The sequence below is a fragment of the Mesocricetus auratus genome, unplaced genomic scaffold (assembly GCF_017639785.1).
Source record: "Mesocricetus auratus isolate SY011 unplaced genomic scaffold, BCM_Maur_2.0 Super-Scaffold_100038, whole genome shotgun sequence".
Classification (NCBI taxonomy): domain Eukaryota; kingdom Metazoa; phylum Chordata; class Mammalia; order Rodentia; family Cricetidae; genus Mesocricetus; species Mesocricetus auratus.
The window spans coordinates 7,217,573-7,238,562 of NW_024429216.1; the positions used below are offsets into that span (position 1 = coordinate 7,217,573).

Below are 20,990 nucleotides of genomic sequence, written 5' to 3' on the forward strand. Positions count from 1 at the left end.
ACAGAGACCCTGTTTCCAACAAACCAAAACTAAAGACTGGAGAGATGGCTCGGTGGAGTGGGTTCAGTTCCCAGCACCCACCTGTGGCTCACAGCTGCCTGTAACTCTAGTTCTGGGGATCCCACACCCTCCTCTGGCCCCCCCAGTCTCGTGTTGCACCCACATGCTACACAGGTACTCACACAAGCTCTCACACACAAATCTTTAAAAGAAAACATTTTCAAGCAATCCAGATGCCCAAAAGACTAGTTCATTAAATATGTTAAGATACAGCCGTAAACAGTAGTCATTAAAAAAGAAAACAATAGAGAATTACTTCCCATATAACTGAAAATATAAAAAACCCGAGATGCTGATACAGGTACATACCATCGAGATTTCTTTTTTTACATTGCATGTGTGTGTACATGAGTGGTGGTCAGCAGAAAGAGGAGTGGACCTTCACACCATGTGGGTCCCAGGATCAAACTCAGTAATAGGCTCAGAGGCAACACTGTAACCAATGTCACCAGCCCCACCTTGACTCAAAGGGACTGGAAATGTAGGGCAGGGGTAGCAAGTGTAAGGATCCGGGTCCCATCCTCAGCACCGGGATTAGGAGAGAGAATTTGGTTGGTTTCAACTTGCATATGCATTAGAAAATGGTTTTGAAAACCCTTCAGAGAACAATCTCCCCACCCCAACCCAAATCACTATGGATGCTTGCTTAGACAGTTTTCAGTGTGGCAGAGAGAAAAGTTTAACTTCCCAAAGCATCTTTTGCTACTTCTGCGGCTTGTGACGGCACACCTGTCATTTAAATAGGAAATCTGGTTCTGGAGAAATGGCTCAGAGGTTACCAGCATTGGCTGCTCTTCCAAAGGTCCTGAGTTCAGTTCCCACCAACCACATGGTGGCTCACAACCATCTATAATGAGATCTGGTGCCCTCTTCTGGAATGCAGGCAGACACATAGACAGAACACTGTGTACATAATAAATAAAAGCTTAAAAAAATGAAATCTATTCCCCCGTGGATACAAGTGCACATTGTCTTGAGAAATACTCATCTCACAAACACATACTTGATTTCCCCCCATCTGAATATTTACAACTTGTCTACAGAGCATCAAACACAAGAATTAACGGCACATTGAGCTTGTCAGCTGATAACGAGATGACCCCTCAGTTCTGAAGTGTCCAAGTTGTCTCTTCTGATGCTAGTCAAACCCAGGAGCAACTGTGAACCAATCTCCCCGGTTTCTCTCCGTATCTCAGTTGATTTCTAAGTTTTTTCTTTTAACATTGGTAATTCTTAGACTTCATCTTTGCAAAACCATCCTTCATAGTAATGCAACCTTGAGTTCCCACAAATGCGGGGGGGTAGGGGGATCGCTAACGGTCACGAGGAGGAAGTCAGAAGAGTCTTCTTTGCCACCAGCTTCAAGCCCCAAGTGTCCACCTCCGGGTCCTGCTGCACTCCACCCTGCCCCCGCCTAAGATCTGCTTGGACTTCCCAACCTCATGACATTTGCCCAGACTTCTGCCTCTGCCCTTGACCCTAAGAGTCACCTGACTTCCTGGCCATCAATCTTTTTATTTTTATTTTTTTATATAAAAGACAGAGTCTCCTGTAGCCCAGGCTGGCCTCCCACTCTGCGTAGCCGAGGGGACCTTGAACTCCGGATCCTCCAGCCTCCTCCCTCCCGAGGGCTGGCATTAGAGGCTAAGGCCACCAATTCAGTCAGCGGTGGGGCCGCGGGCGTCGGAGGCGGTGAGCGCCAGCGTGAAGGCGCGGGCGTGCGAGTCCATCTGCGGGGGGTTGGCGTCGAAGGCCGCCTCCCTGGCCCTGCAGCCCTCCACGAAGAGCCGGCGGCGCTCCTCGATGTCGCGGAGCAGCCGGGCGGGGATCAGGGGGTTGGTGTGCAGGTAGTGTTGGAACATCCGCTGCTCGTGCAGCTCTAGAAGGCGGAGCGGCGCGTGGACGTGCGGCATGGCCACCAGGCCCGCCACGCCGGGGAGTCGCCTGGGAAGCGGGCCCGGGGCCGGCGCCACGAACCGGGCGGCTGCGGCCAGCGGGCCCTCCTGGGCCTCGGGGACCCGACTGCCTCCGCCCACGTCCCCATGCAGGACGTCGCCGATGCCAGCCACGGGGCTCAGGTCGGGGACTCGGCTCTCTCCGGGCAGCTCGGACATCGCCGATCGTTGAGTCCGTTAGGTCACCGGAGAGCGCGGAGCCGAGGAGCGCTAGGAACCGGCTCCAGCGGCGGTGAGGCCGTGCGCATGCGCGGGCCTCGGCGCGCTGGAGAACGGAGTGCGTGCGCAAGCACCGTGCGCGGACATCGATCGCCCCCTAGCGGTGCCGTGTGCGATTACCACCGTGGCCGCCTGCAGCTCGGGACACTATGTAGCCTTGGCTGGCCTGGAACTCATATATATGCTGAGAGAAGTGCTGGCCTCTGCCTCCAGAAAACTGGAATTAAAGGCGTGTGGCACCACGCCCGGCTAATTTTCATTAAAAAAAAAACGTGTATGGGCGTTTTGTCACGCATCTGTATAGTCCTCTCTTTCCACCCTTATGTGGGGTTGGGGTGTCGAACTCAGGTTGCTCGTCTAACTTGACAAGCTGTTTACCTCTGGCTCCTGTGCCACATTTGAAGTTTGGGTGTGTGCGCATGTGCAAGCCATAGCGAGTGCATGGAGATCAGAATACGACTGTTAGGAGTCAGTTTGGTCCTACCATGTGGAATTGAACCTAGGCTGTCAGGTTTGGTAGCAAGCACGTCTACCCAGGGATCCATCGGGCTGACATATTTTCTCGATTCTCAGGAAAGACCTCCATTTCCTGTTCCCCTCACGGTTCACATAGCCATCTTCACCATTCAGAGGCGCCTCGTTTACCTGAGTGTAATACACTGTTGTCTTGGAACTCTCCCTTGGTTACAACTGCCAATCAATCATCTAAAGACCATACAGGAGAGCTGTCTCTGGTGGGGCCCACTGCAATGCAAGTATTTGGGAGTCATCCTTGGCTACATGGCAAGTTCTAGGCCAGCTAGGGCTATGTGAAAATCTGCCGGAAGTGTGTGAGAGCCCCTTGCATCCAATCAACTTCAAATCACCAGTTTCTGTCTGAAACACAGCTGTACCACGGTCATTTAATAGTCTCTGCACCTGCCTTCTTGTGCCTGTGGTGAATCCAGCCAGAGACTAGCATCACCAACCTGTCAACATTGTAGCAGCTGAGCTTACAACTGCAGCTACTCAGGTGCCTGAGGCCAAGTTCAAGGCCAGCTTGGGCTACAGGGTTGAGTTCGGGTTGAGTTCAAGGCTAGTCTGGGCAACTTAGTAACGCCCTGTCTCAAAGTGAATACAAGTAGGTGGCGACCAAGGGTTGCCTCAGGAGGTAAAGGTGATGGTTGGTGTCTTGCTCCAGAGCCACATGGAGAAGGAAAAGCAACTCTTGCAAGTTGTCCCCTGACCCTATGCATCCTGTGACATGTGCACACACACTGACTGGCGTACAGCTCAGTGGTGATGGACTCGGTTAACACTGCAGTCAGCACGGCTACTCAGTGATACCCATCTCTGTGTCACACGCACAGCTTGTTAGTAAATTTGAAAACTGTAAAGATCATGTACTGTTAGCTTTTCTCAACATGATTTCACAATTGATCATGGTGTATCTGACATAACCTAAGATCACGGTCATCGGTTGTTTTGCTTTCCGAGACAGGGTTTCTCTGTGTAGCCCTGGCTGTCCTGGAACTCACTCTGTAGACCAGGCTGGTCTCGAACTCACAAAATCACAGAGATCTGCCTGCTTCTGCCTCTTGAATGCTGGGTGGAAAGGTGTGCACCAGCATATCCCAGCAGATTCTGGGTTATTTTTTGTTTGTTTTCTGAGACAGGGTTTCTCTGTGGCTTTAGAGGCTGTCCTGGAACTAGCTCTTGTAGATCAGGCTGGTCTTGAATTCACAGAGATCCGCCTGCCTCTGCCTCCTGAGTGCTGGGATTAAAGGTACCACCACCCAGCCAGATTCTGGGTTTTCTGACAGAGTCTTGCCATATAACAAAAGTTGGCCTCCAATTTAGCATCTTCCTGCCTCTGTCCCCACTGTGCTGGGATTACAGGTGTGTACCAAGTCCAGCATGTTCATAGCCTGAGAAGCCTTTGACAAAGCCCAACCACCTTTCTTTTTAAAAACAGATGTCCTTTTTCATTTAGATGTGTGCTTCTGTGTTTCCATGTGAATGTGTGTATACACATGCATTGGGGTGACCTTAGAGGCCAGAAGAGGACAGGATCCCTTGGAGCTGGAGTTACAGGTGGTTGTGAGCTGCCCAATATGGGTGCTGGCACCCAGACCCTGGTCCTCAAGACTGAGCAGTAAGTACTCCTTCCAGCTGAGCCATCTCTCCAGCCCCATCCCGACGGCCATTCTTTCAGGTTCTTTTAGGGTTATGTTCATAAGTGTTTGCATGCCTGTACTATGTGCACTACCTGTGTGCCAGACGCCTGTGCAGCACAGAATAGGGTGTCAGATCCCCTGAAACTGGAGAAACAGGTGATTATGATTGTGAGCCCAAGGTGCTAGGAATTGAACCTGGGTCCTCTGCAATGGCAACAATGCTTTTAATCCTTGAGCCATCACTCCAACACCCTCCAACATCCATTTACACACACACACACACACACACACACACACACACACACACACACACGAGACGGAGGGAGGGAGGGGGGAGGGAGGATGACTATGGAAAGAGCTTTCACAAGTCATGGTCACTCACCACATTCTACAGAGTGCAGTGGCCCAGGAGCCAATAAAGAGATGTCTGAGCACCGACAGATGTGATAAAACACCGGCCAAGACAGCCTTGGGGAAGAGCCGGGCAGTGTGGTGCACGCTGATGGGGACGTCCTTCTGTACATATGTTTCTCTTATTGGTTGATGAACAAAAACACTGCTTGGCCAGTAGAGGCAGGAAGATAGGTGGGATCAGGAGACAAGGAGAATGCTGGGAAAGGGAAGGCAGAGAGAGACTGCGAGAGGACTCCATGCAGCCGCCAAAGGAGTAACAGGTCCGGATCCTTCTCCGGTAAGATAAGCCCACGTGGAAATACTTAGATTAATAGAAATGGGTTAATTATTAAGACAGCTAGCCAGTATGAAGCCCTAGCCATCAGCCAACAGTTTATAATGTCTCTGTGTGCTCACTTGGGGCTGAAAAGCGGCCATGGAACCAGGCTAGCAAGAAACTCCAGCACTTGTGATCCCAGCACTCGAGAGGCAGACGCAGGCAGATCTCTCGAGGCTAGCCTGGTTTACAGAGAAATACTGTCTTGAAAATCAACAAAATAAAACAAAACAAAAAACAAACCAAAAACCCCAACCAAAACAAATCTGAGGAATAAAGGGTTTATTTCAGTTCATCACTCTAGGGTCATGGTCAACCTTGGAAGCAATCAGGGCAGAAACTCAAGGCAGGAGCCTGGAGGCAGGGGCTGATGTAGAGGCCATGGAGGGTGCTGCTCACCGCTTGTCCAGCTACTTTTTCCAGAGATGACTGCCTATAGCGGGCTTGGTCTTGCTACATCAATTAGCAATGAAGAAAATGCCTCATAGACTTACCCGTGGGCCAATAAGCTCAAGGTAATTCCTCAGTTGAGGCCCTTCTCTCCAGGTAAATCAAATTAATAATCAAGATTGCCCTCACGCTGTGCAACCCCGAGGGCCTGAAATGCAGATCTCAGCATCCCTGTAAAAAGCTGCCAATGGTCACTATAACCCTGCCCTCATGGGAGGTAGAGACGGAAGGAGGCTGCCAGCCTAGCCCGAGTTTCCGTGACTGTCTCATGGGAGGTAGAGACGGAAGGAGGCTGCCAGCCTAGCCCGAGTTTCCGTGACTGTCTCATGGGAGGTAGAGACGGAAGGAGGCTGCCAGCCTAGCCCGAGTTTCCGTGACTGTCTCATGGGAGGTAGAGACGGAAGGAGGCTGCCAGCCTAGCCCGAGTTTCCGTGACTGTCTCAGGGCAGGTGGCAGAGGACACCTGCTCTGGCCTCTGCATACATGCTCACAGACACACATACCCACGTGTGTACACCACACAGAAGACACACAGACTCAAAGGTCGTAGAGAATCATGTGAACAGGGCAAACTAACATAATCGAGCACACTGGCAGGCTATCTGAGAACTGAGCAGAGACTAATCATTTTGAAGAGATGAAGGAGCCGTCGGAATATACGATAGGGGTAAACCCAGTGGCTGGGAGCACAGCTGCTCTTCCACAGGACCCAAGTTCGATTCCCAGCACCCACGTGGCGGCTCACAGCTGTAACTGCAGCCCCAGGGGCTCAGAGTCCTCTTTTCGGTCTCCTAGAGCACCAAGCCTTCAAGACCAAAGGTAAGACATCTAGGAAGAACGTGTAGACCATGAGAGACCGATTTTAGGGAAACTCATTTAACAGTGTTAGTATTCTCCAAATAAACATTTACACTCAAGGCTACAAAGAGGCTTTTAAAGTGTGTGTGTGTGTTCATCATGTGTGCGCAGACGCCACGTGCATGTGGGATTCAGAGGCCAGCCTCTAGTGTCCTTTGTGACAGTGCCACCCTGTTTCTGATACAGGGCTCTCACTGGCCCCAGGGTTGCTGGCTGGTCAGCGAACCTCAGGAATTCTCTGCATCACCAGTGTCAAATCATATACTTTTCCACGTGGGCTTTCTGGACAAATCTGGGTCATCATTCATGGGAAACAAGCATTTTTACAGGTTGTTCTGACTCCCAGCCCTAATTTTTTTGAGCCCGGATATTTATCCTAAGCTGGCCTCAAACTTGTGATCCTCCTGCCTCATCCTCCACGTCCTGGGATTACTGGCATGAGCCACCACCAGTGGGTCTAGCTGGGTGTGGTGGCACACACCTTTAGTCCCAGCACTCGGGAGCCAGAGGCAGGTGATCTCGGAGTTGGAGGCCAGCCTGGTCTATAGAGTGAGTTCTGGGACAGGCAGGGCTACACAAAGAAACTGTCTTGAAAAACAAAGAAACAAATGAAAAATATGAAAAAGCTTATTTGGACAGGGAGAGTTCTATATCTTTTTATTTATTTTTGTTTTTTTCAAGACACAGTTACTCTGTGTAGCTCTGGCTGCCCTGGAATTTACTCTTTAGGCCAGGCTGGCCTCAAACTCAAGAGACCCCCTTCCTCTGCTGGGGTTAAAGGACTGTGCCACCACCACCTGGCAAGAAGCATTCCTTTCCTCCCTAGGCGAGATTGCTCATACCTGTAATCCAGCATTTGGGAGACAGAGACAGGGAGGAATTAAGTTGCAGGCCAGCATGAGCTAGAAGTGAGATCTGTCTTAAATCAAATATGACAAAACACACCTCAAAACAGATTCAGTGGCTGGAGAGATGGCTCAGAGGTTGAGAGCGCATGTTGCTCTTGCAGAAGACCTGGGTTTGCTTTCTAACACCCACATAGCGACTTAGAGCTGTGGGTAATTCTACTTCCAAAGGATCCAGTGCCCTCTTCTGGCCTTCGGAGGCATTGCACACACATGGTGCACAGACATAAATGCAGGCAACATTCACACATACTAAGATAAAGTCTTTAAAATATAAGACTCAGTATCTTAAAGATAGCAGTTATCCCTGGGTTATATGTAAAATGATTCTAATAAAAAGGGTTGTTTTTTTTTGGTCTGAACTAATACTAATACATAATAGTAATAATGTTGGGTGTGGTAGTTCACGCCTTTAATTCCAGCAATTGGGAGGCAGAGACAGTTGGATCTCTGAGTTCGAGGCCAGCCTGGTCTACAGATCGAGTTCCAGGCCAGTCAGGGCTACACAGAGAACCCATTTCAACACTGCCCCCTCAAGTAAACATCAACAAAAATAACTAGAAACTATGAGTGGGTTCAGCATCAGGAAACCTAAAGCTCTCTGGTAGCTTGTTTGCTATGTGAAGGGTGGGTCCTTACCTCATACCATTACTCCCCTGGATAAATCCCCAATGCTTCAAGATAAAAAAATGAAATCCCAAGCACACACCAAGGAAACTTTGGGATTTAAAATCTTGCACGGTTTAGGGAAAACAGGATAAATAATCCAGGCAGGTGTGTTGGCTCTGTGGGTACCACACAAGTCTGGTTACCTGAGTTTGGTTCCCTGAACCCACATGGAGGATAAAAATAAAAAATTTAAGAAAAGCCAGTTGAACAACTGGAAGAATATATTTGTAACTCATATCACAAACTGTTGCCATACCTAATGGCACTAACAGCCATTAAAGAAAGTGTTGAGGGGAGAAATGGATAAAGAATGTGGACTGTCAGCTGGGTGGTGGTGGTGGTGCACACTTTTAATTCCAGCATTCATTTAGGAGGTAGAGGCAGGGAGATCTCAGAGTTCAAGGCCATCCAGGGTTATATAGAGAAACCCTGCCTCAAACAACAACAAAACAAAAAAGAATGTGGACGGTCACGTGAGGAAGTTAGATTTTTGTGGTTCTGGGGGCCAGACTCAGAGACTTACTTGTGCATTCTCTAGGGAAGGGCTCCACCCCTGAGCCATACCCCAGCCCCTCACTGGGGAATTCTACGCAGGTGCTATACCACTGAACCACACCCCCAGCTCCTCACTGGGGGATTCTAGGCAAGGACCCTACCACTGAGCCACACCCCCAGCCCCTTACTGGGGAATTCTAGGCAGGTACTCTACCAATAAGCCACACTCCAGCCCCTCACTGAGGGATTCTAGGCAGGAGCTCTACCACTGAGCCACACCTCAGTCCCTCATTGGGACATTCTCTACCACTGAGGCATATCCTCAGCCTCACTGGGGGTGGTGTGCTAGCACTGGGCTATTCTAGGTGAGTGTGCTATCATTGACAAATATTGCAAGCCCCCTTTTCATTCTTAAATGAACAGACTACTTACATTAAAAACCTTAAAACTGGTATCTTTTTTCTGCTATCAGGCTAGTAAGCACTATACATGTGACGGTTGAGCACATTGACTAGGCAGCCAGGAAATAGCCATTTACTGGTGGGACTGTGAAGAGGTCAATTTGCTATATCTGTAAAGTCTGTAAAGTCCCAAAGGCAAACTTCTGGCCCAGGAGTGTCACTTCTAGAACTCAGACTCCAGATATTACCAAGAACAAAAGCCTAAGAAGCTAGTGAGATGCACCATCAGTTTTATGGAAACGTAGAGAAAAGAAAATGATCTGTAACACCGTCAAGCATAAGACGGATTCCAACTTGAGATGATAAACTTGAAAACCGCGTTGCCGTCAGAACCAAAGCACAGCCAGGTGACAAGCAGTAACAGCCTACCAGAGGGGCTTTTATGATGCCAGGAGAAAAGCAGACAGCCCAGCCGGCCATCAGTGTGTTTCTGGTTCATTATAGCATAGCCACAGGATGCAAAGAAACAGTTTGAAGGAGTAAACATACTGGTCGGGAAGGTTCTTCAAGATATTTTCTTAACCAAGTCACAATATGTAAACCAAAACATGTCGACTTTGTAACTAAATAAAAACATATACTGTATATACATAATGAAATTAGGGAGGAGGCTGACTTCAGAGGCTGCATTAGGTACGGGAAGGAGGGGAGGACAAAAGACTTCAGTCTTCATATTCTTGGGGCTTATGAAAGGATGACTTAGGAAAAAAAAGCTTCGGAAATGGAAAACAAAATTCCAGAAATTTGATACCGTTTAAAACACATTTATCACATACTATATACAATATTTATGTTGCTTGCCATTCCCAACGTCCCAGAAACACAAAACCAGTCTTACACTCTCGTAGACTCTGACATGAAGAGAAGGCGAGATCTGCAGAGGTCAAGTTTTGACAGACACTTGGTCCTAAAACCAGTTTAAACTCTCCACGCTGCTCTTCCTTCATCGTGAGCGTAGTCTGCTACTGGCGATTTTCTTTCGAGTCTCAGCATTTTACAAGAAAACCATCCTTTACCTCATTAACGAAGCCACGTGGATGGGCGTTTTCCGTAACACGAGAACTCTCAACCAATCAATAAAGTCAAGGAACGTTGCGGGAGTCTAACGACGCTTTGGACAACCCCCTCCCCCGATTTTCTGGCGCTTTTCTCTCCCCCCCCCTCCAACGGTGCACTGCCTCATTCTCAAGCTCCCTTTAACTTCCGAAAACCAAGTTGCGGGATGGGGTTGGACGCGGCTGCCGAGGTCCTCCTGGTGCGGTGCCCGCCACCCTCGCCCGGGCCCCCTCACTCTCTGCTGATGAACTTATCGCAACCCAGTTCTTCTATGAGAGGATTGATCACCTCCGACGCAGTCAGGGCTATGGTAAACGTCAGAATGTCGAAGTCCACCCTCTGCGGGTTGCGCAGGTACTCGATGTCGAAGGCTGCCTCCCGGGCTCTGCAGGCCTCCACGAAGCGCCGCCGGCGCTCCTCCAGCTCCTGGATGCGGCCCGGGGCGATCGGGTAGTTCTCCAGGTAGTGGCGCAGGAACTGCTGGTAATTGATGCCCAGGACGCTGAGGGGGTGGCGGAGGCGCAGGTAGGGCAGCGCCGCCAGGCCGCCCGCCCTGGACCGGGGCCGGCCCTCGGGCGCCTCCTCCTCCAGGGGCTCGCCCAGCAGCCGGGCCACCTCCGCCATCCGGGCTTCCCTGGACGCGGCCGCCGCCAGCGGGCCCTCTCGCGCCGCCGCGCCCCCCCGGGCCGCCGCCGGGCCCCCCCGGGCCTCCGCCGCGCGGCCTTCTCGGGCCGCCGCCACCCGGCCTCCCCTGGCCGCCGCCCCCGGGGTCGCGGGGCCTTCCCGGGCCGCCGCCGCCATCGGGCCTCCCCGGATCTCCTCGGGTCGCGCCGGGCCCGGGAGCGCACGGCGCCCGCCGCCTACCTCGGCCCGCGGGAGCCCGCGGTCGCCGCTCGCTGCGCCCGTCTGCGGGACGCTGCTGACTGCGGGCGGCTGCGACATCGTCGGACCGCGCGCGGGGTCGGCGCTGCCGCTCGCGGAGACCCGGGAAGAACGGGACGGCGGGGCGCGGGGCGGGCGCGCGGGGCCGCGGACACGGGCGCAGTGCGCACGGGGAGACGTCGCGTGCCCCGCCGCCCGCGCAGGCGTAGCTCCAACGGCGAAGCCGAGGAGCAGTGCGCATGCGTCTCCTCCGGCCCCCCTTTTGGGGGGTGGCAAGCCTTGAGATTGTCACCTGGCGGTCAGAAAAGCCGTTGCACCCTTTCGGTTGCAGGGTGGGGCTGTTCTACCATCAGCCTGTTTGTAATTTCAATTTTAGTTTTTAAATTGCTTTTAGAGATTCGTTTACTCGTATTTATTTATTTTGTGTGTGTGAGTGTTTTGCCTAGCACGTTTGCAAGTGCACTGTATGCATACAACGCCGGAAGAAGCCAGCAAAGAGCGCTGGATCCTCTGGAACTGGAGTTCTGGGAACTGAACCTTCACCAGTGTGTAGCCAATGCGTCTCTAGCCCTTGGTTGCATTTTTGAAACAGCTGGTCACGAAGCTCGGACAGCTAAGGATGACCTTGAAGGAGAAAACTGACATCCAAACGTTGTTCTCTGCACTCTTGCCGTGTGCAAACACAAATAAAATAAATGTTAAGAACCGAGCCGGGCAGTGGTGGCCCATGCTTTAATCTCAGCAGAAACAGGTGGATTTCTGTGAGTTCGAGGCCAGTCTGGTCTACAAAGCGAGTTCCAGGACATCCAGGGCTACGCAAAGAAAACCCTGTCTCCAAAACATAAAATAAAATAAAGAAACTCTGTCTCAAAACAAAACAACAAAAAGAAAACCAGAAAAAGGAAATAAGCAAACTGAACATTGGGAAAGAGTCGATGTCTCCTGAGAGTCTGTTGCACACACGTTACTCTAGGACTCTGGTAAAGCTGTGGAAATGGCTTGGCATGTTCTGGTAGCCAAGGCGGGAGCCTTTCTCTTCACTGACATCACCATTTTCTTAGTTAATCATCTGTTTTCCTCTGTGGGCTTTTAGAAATAATCATTTGGGAAACCAAAGTCAGATCCCAAGTAAAGACAACACTTTGGGCAGCTGCAGGGTTCTTCCGACCCCAGACTGACTGGTACTAGCCATGTGGTACTTTAATGTGTATCCAGCCTAGAAGGCGCAACTCAAGGAATAACCCGGATGAAGAAGAAGGCGGGGGTAGGGGAACGTGCTCTGGGGGATGATATACTGCTTCTGTTTCTCCCACACCATAGGAAGGCTGTCATGACAGAAGAGGGCATTATCGTTAGGGGGCTTTGGTAGTTCTGTGTATACTCACCCCCACATCAGGGGCACCCTCTGGGACACACAGGTCTGTCTACTCATCCCGGACAGGGAGCCTACAACAGACGGGCATGGATACCACCTGTCTTTGTCAGGGCTTCTCTCGCTGTGAGGAGACACCACGGCCACACTACTCTCATGAAGGGAACATTGAATTGAGGTGGCGGCTGACAGCTCCAGAGGTTCAGTCCATCAACGTCATTGTGGGGGGCGTGGTGACAGGGAGTATGGAGGCGTGCAGGCAGACATGGTGCTGGAGAGCTGTGGAAGTCTGAATGTAATTGGCCCCCATAATTTTGCAGGTGGATCTGTGAGTTAGAGGCCAGCCTGGTCTATAGAGTGAGTTCCAGGACGGGTAGGGCTGTTACACAGAGAAACCTTGTCTCGACCCCCCCACTCCAAATAGCTTCTCCCACCCTGCATTGGGGAAGTCCCTAACCACTAAATCCACCAGCCAATCCTATAAGAACCTGTCAACTTTTTGTTTAAGCCCACCAATCAGCCTCCAGAGTAACCTCCCCTCCCTGGAACCCCCCTGTCTTGCTTAAAAGAAGCCTGAAAGTTTCTCCTGGGCTCACAATTTTGCCACTCTTTCATGCTGGAATATTTGCTCTCGAGAATTAAATGCTTTTTGTTGATTGCATACATGTCTTTTACGGGACGTCTCGTGAACCCTAACAGCTATGACAGTTCAACAGAATGGGTTAAGGTCTGAAGATATAAACGTTTACGTAAGTCATGAGGGTTTGAGAGAGTCATTTATGGGTTGGAGAAATTAATTTGAGGTATATAAAAAGTTGTTTCCACGGGGCAGTGGTGGCACAGGCCTTTAATCCCAGCTCTTGGGAGGCAGAGGCAGGTGGATCTCTGTTGAGTTCAAGGCCAGCCTGGTCTACAGAGCGAGTTCCAGGACAGCCAGGGCTACACAGAGAAATGAGAAACCCTGTCTCAAAAAAAAAAAAACAAAAAACAAAAACAAGAAAAAAAGTTTGACTGGAGAGATGGCTCAGTGGTTAAGAGCACTAGCTGCTCTTCCAGAGGTCCTGAGTTCAATTCCCAGCAACCACATGATGGCTCACAGCCACCTATAGTAGGATCTGATGCCCTCTTCTGCATAAAGGCATATATACAGATGGAGCACCCATATACATAAAACAATCAAACCTTCAAAAAAGTTGTTTCAGATCTCTTTCCTTCTCTCTGTGCTACTGTTGGGGTCCCAGCCATCTTCACCCGTAGTCAGAACACATAACCGGTTTTCCAGACCACTCAAGACTCCTCCCTTCTCCCCTATTCCCTTCCTAGGAAAGGGTGTCCTTTCCAGAATTGACAGGAGCTGTGCACACACCCCCAGCAGCTTCCCCGACACTCCTTCGTTCCTCTTCTTCCTTTCCTCAAACGTCCCAAAGCCTCTCTTGCTCTCTGTGTCTCTCTTCAATGCCCTCCCTGCCACAGTTCCTCTGCTGGTGACGCTTCAGACACCGAGTCCCAACCCCCACTCGTAATCACTTGCCCCTACCACCTGAGCTTCCCTTTGGGAGCCAAAGATGGCTTCTCTCTACCCATGCCCAAACCCTGCTATAGACCATCCCTCTCACCGTTTGGCAAAAGCCTCTCCAGTTACCCATGTTTCTGAAATATTTCAGTTTCAGAACCTACCTGGACATCCAGGGAAACACTATTCTGCTGTAACAAAAGCCTCTCAGATTGTATTCTCTCCAACACAGGCAGACCCTGCGTTCAGATGCCGGTTGTTCTAATCTGAATTGTCCTGGCTCCTCTCAAGAGTACTTGAGACCTGAGAGAAGACTCCAGATAACCAACAGCATAAGTTTTCCTGCTCACTGCCTATTCCTAAGAGTGGGATTTTCCCATAGTTCCCTGGTTGGGAACTACTAATAGTTTCAAATGTACATACAAGGCCCCCATTTTCCCTCTAAACTCCTTAGTTTCACCTCTGTCCCTAGTCTATCTGTCCAAATGGATTCCAAATCAACTCCATTGCCCACCCTATCTGTCTCCTCAAAATCTATACCCTGGTCCAGCTCACAGACTACACTTTCCTGGCCTCAGATGGTCTTGCAGAGCCTGTCCTTCCAGACCTTGACCAACAACCCAGTTTCCTTGGGTCCCATAACAACTATGACCCAACATCAGCAGGAAGCAGACAGAGAAGATCACAGCCATTTACCCAATGCCCCACCTTCCCAGTAATAAAACAAAATGATGGGAATGGGAGTGAGGGGGCACTCGCCTACTTGAGCACATGGCTTGGGCAGGCCTTGCCCTTCTCCCCATTCCCTCTGCCTTGCTAAAAACCGTTAACTTACAGCCGGGCATTGGTGGCGCACGCCTTTAATCCCAGCACTCGGGAGGCAGAGGCAGGCGGATCTCTGTGAATTCGAGACCAGCCTGATCTACAGAGCTAGTTCCAGGACTACCAATGTCCGGCTATCGAAGCATTGAAGTCCAGCAATCAAAAGTCCCCTTTGGCTGCCTTAATTAACATGCCCAATTAAAGTTACACACCTTGCCACTAGTGCTGGGATTAAAGGCGTGCGCCACCACCCTGGGCAGCATCCTAGCCCATTCTAAAGCAAACCTTTGCTCTTAAAAATCACACCTGTGGCCGGGCATTGGTGGCGCACGCCTTTAATCCCAGCACTTGGAAGGCACAGGCAGGAGGATCTCTGTGAGTTTGAGACCAGCCTGGACTACCAAGCGAGTTCCAGGACAGCCTCCAAAGCCACAGAGAAACCCTGTCTCGAAAAAAACCAAAAAAAAAAATCACACCTGTGGGCTGGAGAGATGGCTCAGAGGTTAAGAGCACTGACTGCTCTTCCAGGGGTCCTGAGTTCAATTCCCAGCAACCATATGGTGGCTCACAACCATCTGCAATTCAGTCTGGTGTCCTCTTCTGTCATGTAGGCAGAACACTGTATATGTAATAAATAAATAAATCTTTTAAAAAAATCACACTTGCAAGGTCATTTGCTGATGTTTTCTGCCTGAGTCAAAAAGCAGCCACTTTAACACCCCCCCCGCTTAATAAAGGATCTCTGTGAAAACAGGTGTTTGGGTTTGGTTTGTACCCAACCCAGAGTCAGAGAAGGAGCCCTAATGTGCAGGGATCTCCTTCATGTAGGGGCTGGGGTATGGCTCAGTGGTAGAGATCTTGCTTAGCACGTATGACACATGCATCCTATTCTCACCACTGGAAAAACAAAACCAGGGAGACCTCTGTAAGGTAGAGGATCTCTCTAGAGTAGGGGAGATCACTACAGAGTGGAGAGAGCTCTGTAAGGTAGAGGATCTTTCTCTGTGGAGTGGGGAGATCACTCTAAGATGGAAACCTCTTTAAGTTGTAGATGACCTTTATAAATGGAGACCTTTTTATATATTATCTATCTTTCAATCATCTATTAATCATCTATCAATCAATCAATTAATCTATCTACCTATCTATCATCTGTCAATCTTTCATCTGTCTATCTATCTATCTATCTATCTATCTATCTATCTATCTATCTATCTATCTATCATCTATCTATCCTACCTACCATCTATATGCGTGTGTATGCTTGTATGAGTTTATGGGTACCTACCGTATGTCTGCAGGTGCCCTCAGAGACCAGAAGATGGCATCGGATTTGGTTGTGAGGCTCCTGATGTGTATGTTGGGAACCAAACCTGGGTTCTCTGCCCAGAGCATGTCTCCAGTATCTCTCGCTCCCCCCCCGCCTTTTTTTCTTTTGAGACAGGGGTTCTCTTTGTAGCCCTGTCTGTCCTAGAACTGGCTCTGTAGACCAGACTGGCCTTGAATTCACAGGGATCTGCCTGCCTTTGCCTTCCGATTGCTGGGATTAAAGGCGAATGTCCACACTGATTAGCTGGTTTCCAGCATGTTAACTGCAGAGCCATCACTCCAGCCCTTGCCTATTTCTTGGAAGCAGAAGCCCAGCTACAATGCCACTCAGCACCATGGACAGCGCCCGCTTTGGGAGAGCAGGACTGAAAGCTCAGCGCGTTGTTACAGAGCAGAATTACTGCAGGTTGTCCTCTGACCTTCCTGTGTGTGCACGCTTGCACACACTCGTGAACACTGGATGCTGGAGTCAGTAGCTCGGACTGCTTTGTTGTTTCTGAGACAGGGTTTCTCTGTGTAGCACTGACTTTCTTGGACCTGGCGCTGTAGACCAGGCTGGCCTCAAACTCAGAGGTATGCTGCCTCTGCCTCTCGAGTGCTGGGATTAAAAGTGTGCGTTACTACATCCGGCTTCTCAGACCATTTTATCTGAGATAGAACTTTTGGAGATCACCAGCAGAAAACAGTTGAAAGAAAGATGCATACAAGGAATAGATCTGAGTGTGACCGGGGCACGCCTGTCATCCCAGCATCCAGGTCAGGCTTGGCAGCAAGGGACTTTACCCACTGACTCATCGCACTGCCCCCTTTTATAAATAATTCCAATATATGTTTCCTATGCATGTGTCCCTGTTGGTATGTGGTTGTGTATGTGGGTGTCCATGAACTCTAGAAGTTATTACACCTCCTGGAGCAAGAGTTACAGTGCTCTTACTCACTGAGTCATCTCTCCAATTCCTTGTCAACTGACTTTGATACGGTACCAAGACCTTCAGTGGCTGATGAACAAATGGTTCTTCAACTGGATATCCACAGGAGCTATATAAGTCAGTCTTCCGGGTGTCTTGGTCAAATCAGCAATGCCAGCTTGCAGACCATCATGGCTAGAACCCCTCAGAGTGGACCGGTTGACAATGCTGGGGCTCCCTCAGAGAAGAAGGGCTCAGGGAGAGTCACCGGACACTCACCTGAGACTGACCTGATCCTCCCAGACAGCTGTCTGCCATGCTACCCTAATTGTGTGTCCTCTAGATCTCAGCAGGTCTGGAGTATGCTGAGTGAAGTCGGTGGGAGTGAACTCCATCTTCTGGGGATGGGGCGGAGCCATCATCCAGCTAGGTGAGACTTTGTCATGCTGCAGCTTTGGGATCCCAGGCTCTTGTAAGCAACCCTTCACCCATGCTCTGTAAACAAGCCCAATAAATTCATGGGCTCCCTGAGCTGAATTTTGTTGGAATCGTGGCTCGTCTCATCACCAGGACCTTGTAGGTGATAGACCATAATAAGAAGCAACAGGACCTTACAGCCTGAAGACGTCAGGCCACACCCATTGCCACTCTCTCCCTGGTGGTGCCTGGATCTAATCCCAGCTCTTGGGAGGCAGAGGCAGGCAGATCTCTGCGTTTGAGAAAGCGGTCTTCATAGTGGGTTCCAAGTCACAGAGAAACACTGTCTTGAACCCCCCACCTCCAAAAGTAACCTTCCAGTGGCTAACAGTTCTTAATTTGTGGTACCTAGTTACACTATGCTTTTTTTTTCAAGACAGGGTTTCTCTGTGTAGTTTTAGAGGCTGTCCTGGTACTCACTCTGTAGACCAGGCTGGCCTTGAACTCACAGAGATCTGCCTGCCTCTGCCTCCTAAGTGCCATATTAAAGGCATGCACCACTTCCACCCAGCTAAAAATATTAATTTTTTAAGACTAGAGAGATGCCTCAACAGTTTAGAGTATATATGTTATTCAGGCAGCTACTCCTACCTGTAACTCCAGGAGATCCAATACTTGGGCATGTGTGCGCACACACTAAAATATACTAAATTGCACATGATGTAATTTAGAATACTTTATTATTTGTGTATAAGTGTAATTTAGAATACTTCTTTATTATTTGTGTATCTGCACTTGCGATTGGATGTACATATGCTGCCCACACACAAGCAGGTGCCCACAAGAGGCATTGGGTTCCCTGGAGCCTGTGATGCAGATGTTGGGAACCAAGCTCCGATCACCACAAGGGCTCTTAGCGGCTGACCCATCTCTCCAGCCCTTTATTCTCACTTGGAATGAGGTTGGACTCCCTGAAGGTCATGCTGAGTCATTTTAAAATACACTGTTATTTTCCTTCTAATGATCTCCCAGTTCAAGGACCAACCATGGACTTGAAGCTGTTTCTCCTCATAACCTGGAAGGGTAGCTGTGGGTCAGCTCCTTCCCCTGAGCTAACGGGGTTGATTCTATTTATCCCATTGTTTGCAATGTTATGGTCACTCAGCGAGTTACCATTAATAAGTTTTAACAAATAATAGGCTTTTATTTAGATATTGGAACCACGACTGGCTGGCATCTGGTACCAGGACTACACCTGAGAACTCTCCCAAGACAAAAGCCTCTAGCTATGTCAGTTAGGAGTTTATAACAACAAAACCCACCAAGTTACAGCTTTGGAGTTGGGTTAGCTTATGTCCTGTTTTGTGTAAGCAGGACTTGGACTTTGGCATGGATGTTTGCAGATGCCCTTCAGTTATCTTTTTTTTTTTTTTTTTTTTTTTTTGGTTTTTTTCGAGACAGGGTTTCTCTGTGGCTTTGGAGGCTGTCCTGGAACTCGCTTGGTAGTCCAGGCTGGTCTCGAACTCACAGAGATCCTCCTGCCTGTGCCTTCCGAGTGCTGGGATTAAAGGCGTGCGCCACCAACGCCCGGCCCTTCAGTTATCTTGAGCAAGCGAGTAAGCAGTTTTTACAAAATCAGAACTATCCATTATTTCCTAAGATCTTTTATCTTGTAAGAACAACTGAGGCAGTAAAAGATTTTACAAGACTGGACAGTTTTTAAGAATATTCCAACATGCCGGGCGGTGGTGGTGTACACTTTTAATCCCAGCACTCGGGAGGCAGAGGCAGGCGGATCTCTGTGAGTTCGAGGCTGGGCTGGACCGACAGCCTCCAAAACAACACAGAGAAACCTTGTCTCATAAAAACCAAAAAAAGAAAAAAAGAAAAAAAAGAATACCCTAACAATTCCAGGAAAGGGAGAGTGGGCTGACAGGGCGCAGCTTGAACAAGCTAGGGCTTTACATACCAGAGGCATTTTTGTTTCATTATATATATCGAAGGGACTGTAGCCAGTGCAAGTATATCAAACACAGCCCTGGTAGGCTCTACTCTTCTCCCAATTCCCTCTGTGTTGCTAAAAATCATTGTTGTGCCCAAGTTGTTGTGCCCAGAGACCACCAGGAAGACAGACCCACCAAACTGCAAAAGCAAGGTTTTAATTGTTTAACCACCCACGACAGGGACCCTGCCTAGCAAGCTGACACAGCAGCCTCCAGAGGGACTGAAGTTCCCTGTCTACTGCTAGGTTTTAAAGACAAAAGTCACAGGATTACATCAGTAGGTACAGGTTGGTTTCTGATTGGCTGACATTTGGGAACAATCAGGAGCATTTCTCAAAGTCATATTTTGGCATGAAATACCCATGTACCAATTATTTTTATTGGCCAGTGTTGAGAGGGAACATTCTGTGTTTTCTATGACATTGTCTTGTTACTTGCAGGTGGCCTGTTGTACATAGATACCAATAGTTTTCAGAACTATATCCTGGAGACTACAGGGGAGGTGTTGGTCCCCCTGGAGTTTCTTTTGTGGTCACAGTTCCCAGGAACCCAGTATCTAGGAGTCTGTGTGTGTGTGTGTGTGTGTGGGTGTCTGGAGTTTCTTTGTGTTCAGTTTTGGCCCTAGACTCTGGGAGGCCAGAGGATCTGGAGTTTCCTTGTGTCAGAGGTCTATGTATCTTTTCTGTAGCCTGTCATGGCTACTAAGCAGGGGGTGCTGAGCGAGGGTCTGGTCCCTTTATTTTTAAATTATTAGAAGTGAAGCCACTGAGTTGAGTTTATCCCTTTCACCATTAGGTTACATTCCTAAAGCTGCCACCAAGGTTTGTTCCCTTATTTGGCCACTTCCTCCTTCTGAGGCTGAATACCAAGGTCCAGATTGAAATCCAGTAATCAAAAGCCCCTTGGCTGCCCTAGTTAACATGCCCAATTAAAATTAAACACCTCATCCTAACCGGGGGTTCCCCCTTTACCTTTGTAAACCGCCGTTTCTCTGTTTGCCACGTCTGTCTGCTCTGTATCCGGAGACAATTCTTTGTCCTCCACTGGGGAACAAATACCCCTTTCCCGTTTCCTTCCCCTCTCTCTGTCTTCCTATTCCCCGCCCTCTGTCCCTCTGGGGCAAAGACATCTCCTCTGTGCTGAGAACTTGCTCTTGGGGTATCCCGAGCCTTACGGATCCCTGAAGGATAGAGATTAAAACCTTAAATGCAAAGTTAACTGTGACTTTTCATAGCCTGGATTTGGAACACTGGGTGTGGTTTCTCTAAACTCTCCCGGTGGGGCAGGGCGGGGCAGGGCGGGGCCGGGCGGTGGTGGCTCAAACCTTTTTTTTTTTTTTTTTTTTTTTTTTGGCTCAAGCCTTTAATCCAGCAGATCTTTCTGAATTCCAGGCCAGCTAGAGAGAGTTCCGGGACAGCTGGGGCCACACGGAGAAGCCCTGTCTAGAAAATAACAACAATAACAATCAAACAAACAACAACAACAACAAAAGAAACAAAAACACACATCACTGAGCACACTGGAAACAAGGGAAAACGACAAACTGGGCTCAAAGAAAATGTTAAAATGTTCCTCACACCAGGCATTGTGGTACCCACCTTTAATCCCTGTAATCCTAGCGCTCTAGAGGCAGAGGCAGGAGGATCTCTGTTAATTTGAGGTCAGCCTGGGTTACGAGTAAAGTTCCAGGTCACATAGGTCTACATAGTGAGTCCCTGTCCCTGCCTGGT

General features: G+C 49.4%; 2 protein-coding genes across 2 annotated transcripts; both read right to left on the bottom strand.

The window, feature by feature from the left end:
- Window positions 1-228: 228 nt before the first annotated feature.
- Eid2b (EP300 interacting inhibitor of differentiation 2B) lies at window positions 229-2,288 on the bottom strand. Its single transcript, XM_013125333.3, has one exon. It carries the CDS (start codon window positions 2,172-2,174, stop codon window positions 1,719-1,721), a length of 456 nt encoding a protein of 151 aa, XP_012980787.1. The 5' UTR covers window positions 2,175-2,288; the 3' UTR covers window positions 229-1,718.
- Window positions 2,289-9,171: 6,883 nt separating this feature from the next.
- Eid2 (EP300 interacting inhibitor of differentiation 2) lies at window positions 9,172-11,091 on the bottom strand. Its single transcript, XM_005086256.4, has one exon. The coding sequence runs from the start codon at window positions 10,954-10,956 to the stop codon at window positions 10,246-10,248; it is 711 nt and encodes a 236-aa protein (XP_005086313.3). The 5' UTR covers window positions 10,957-11,091; the 3' UTR covers window positions 9,172-10,245.
- Window positions 11,092-20,990: the final 9,899 nt, after the last annotated feature.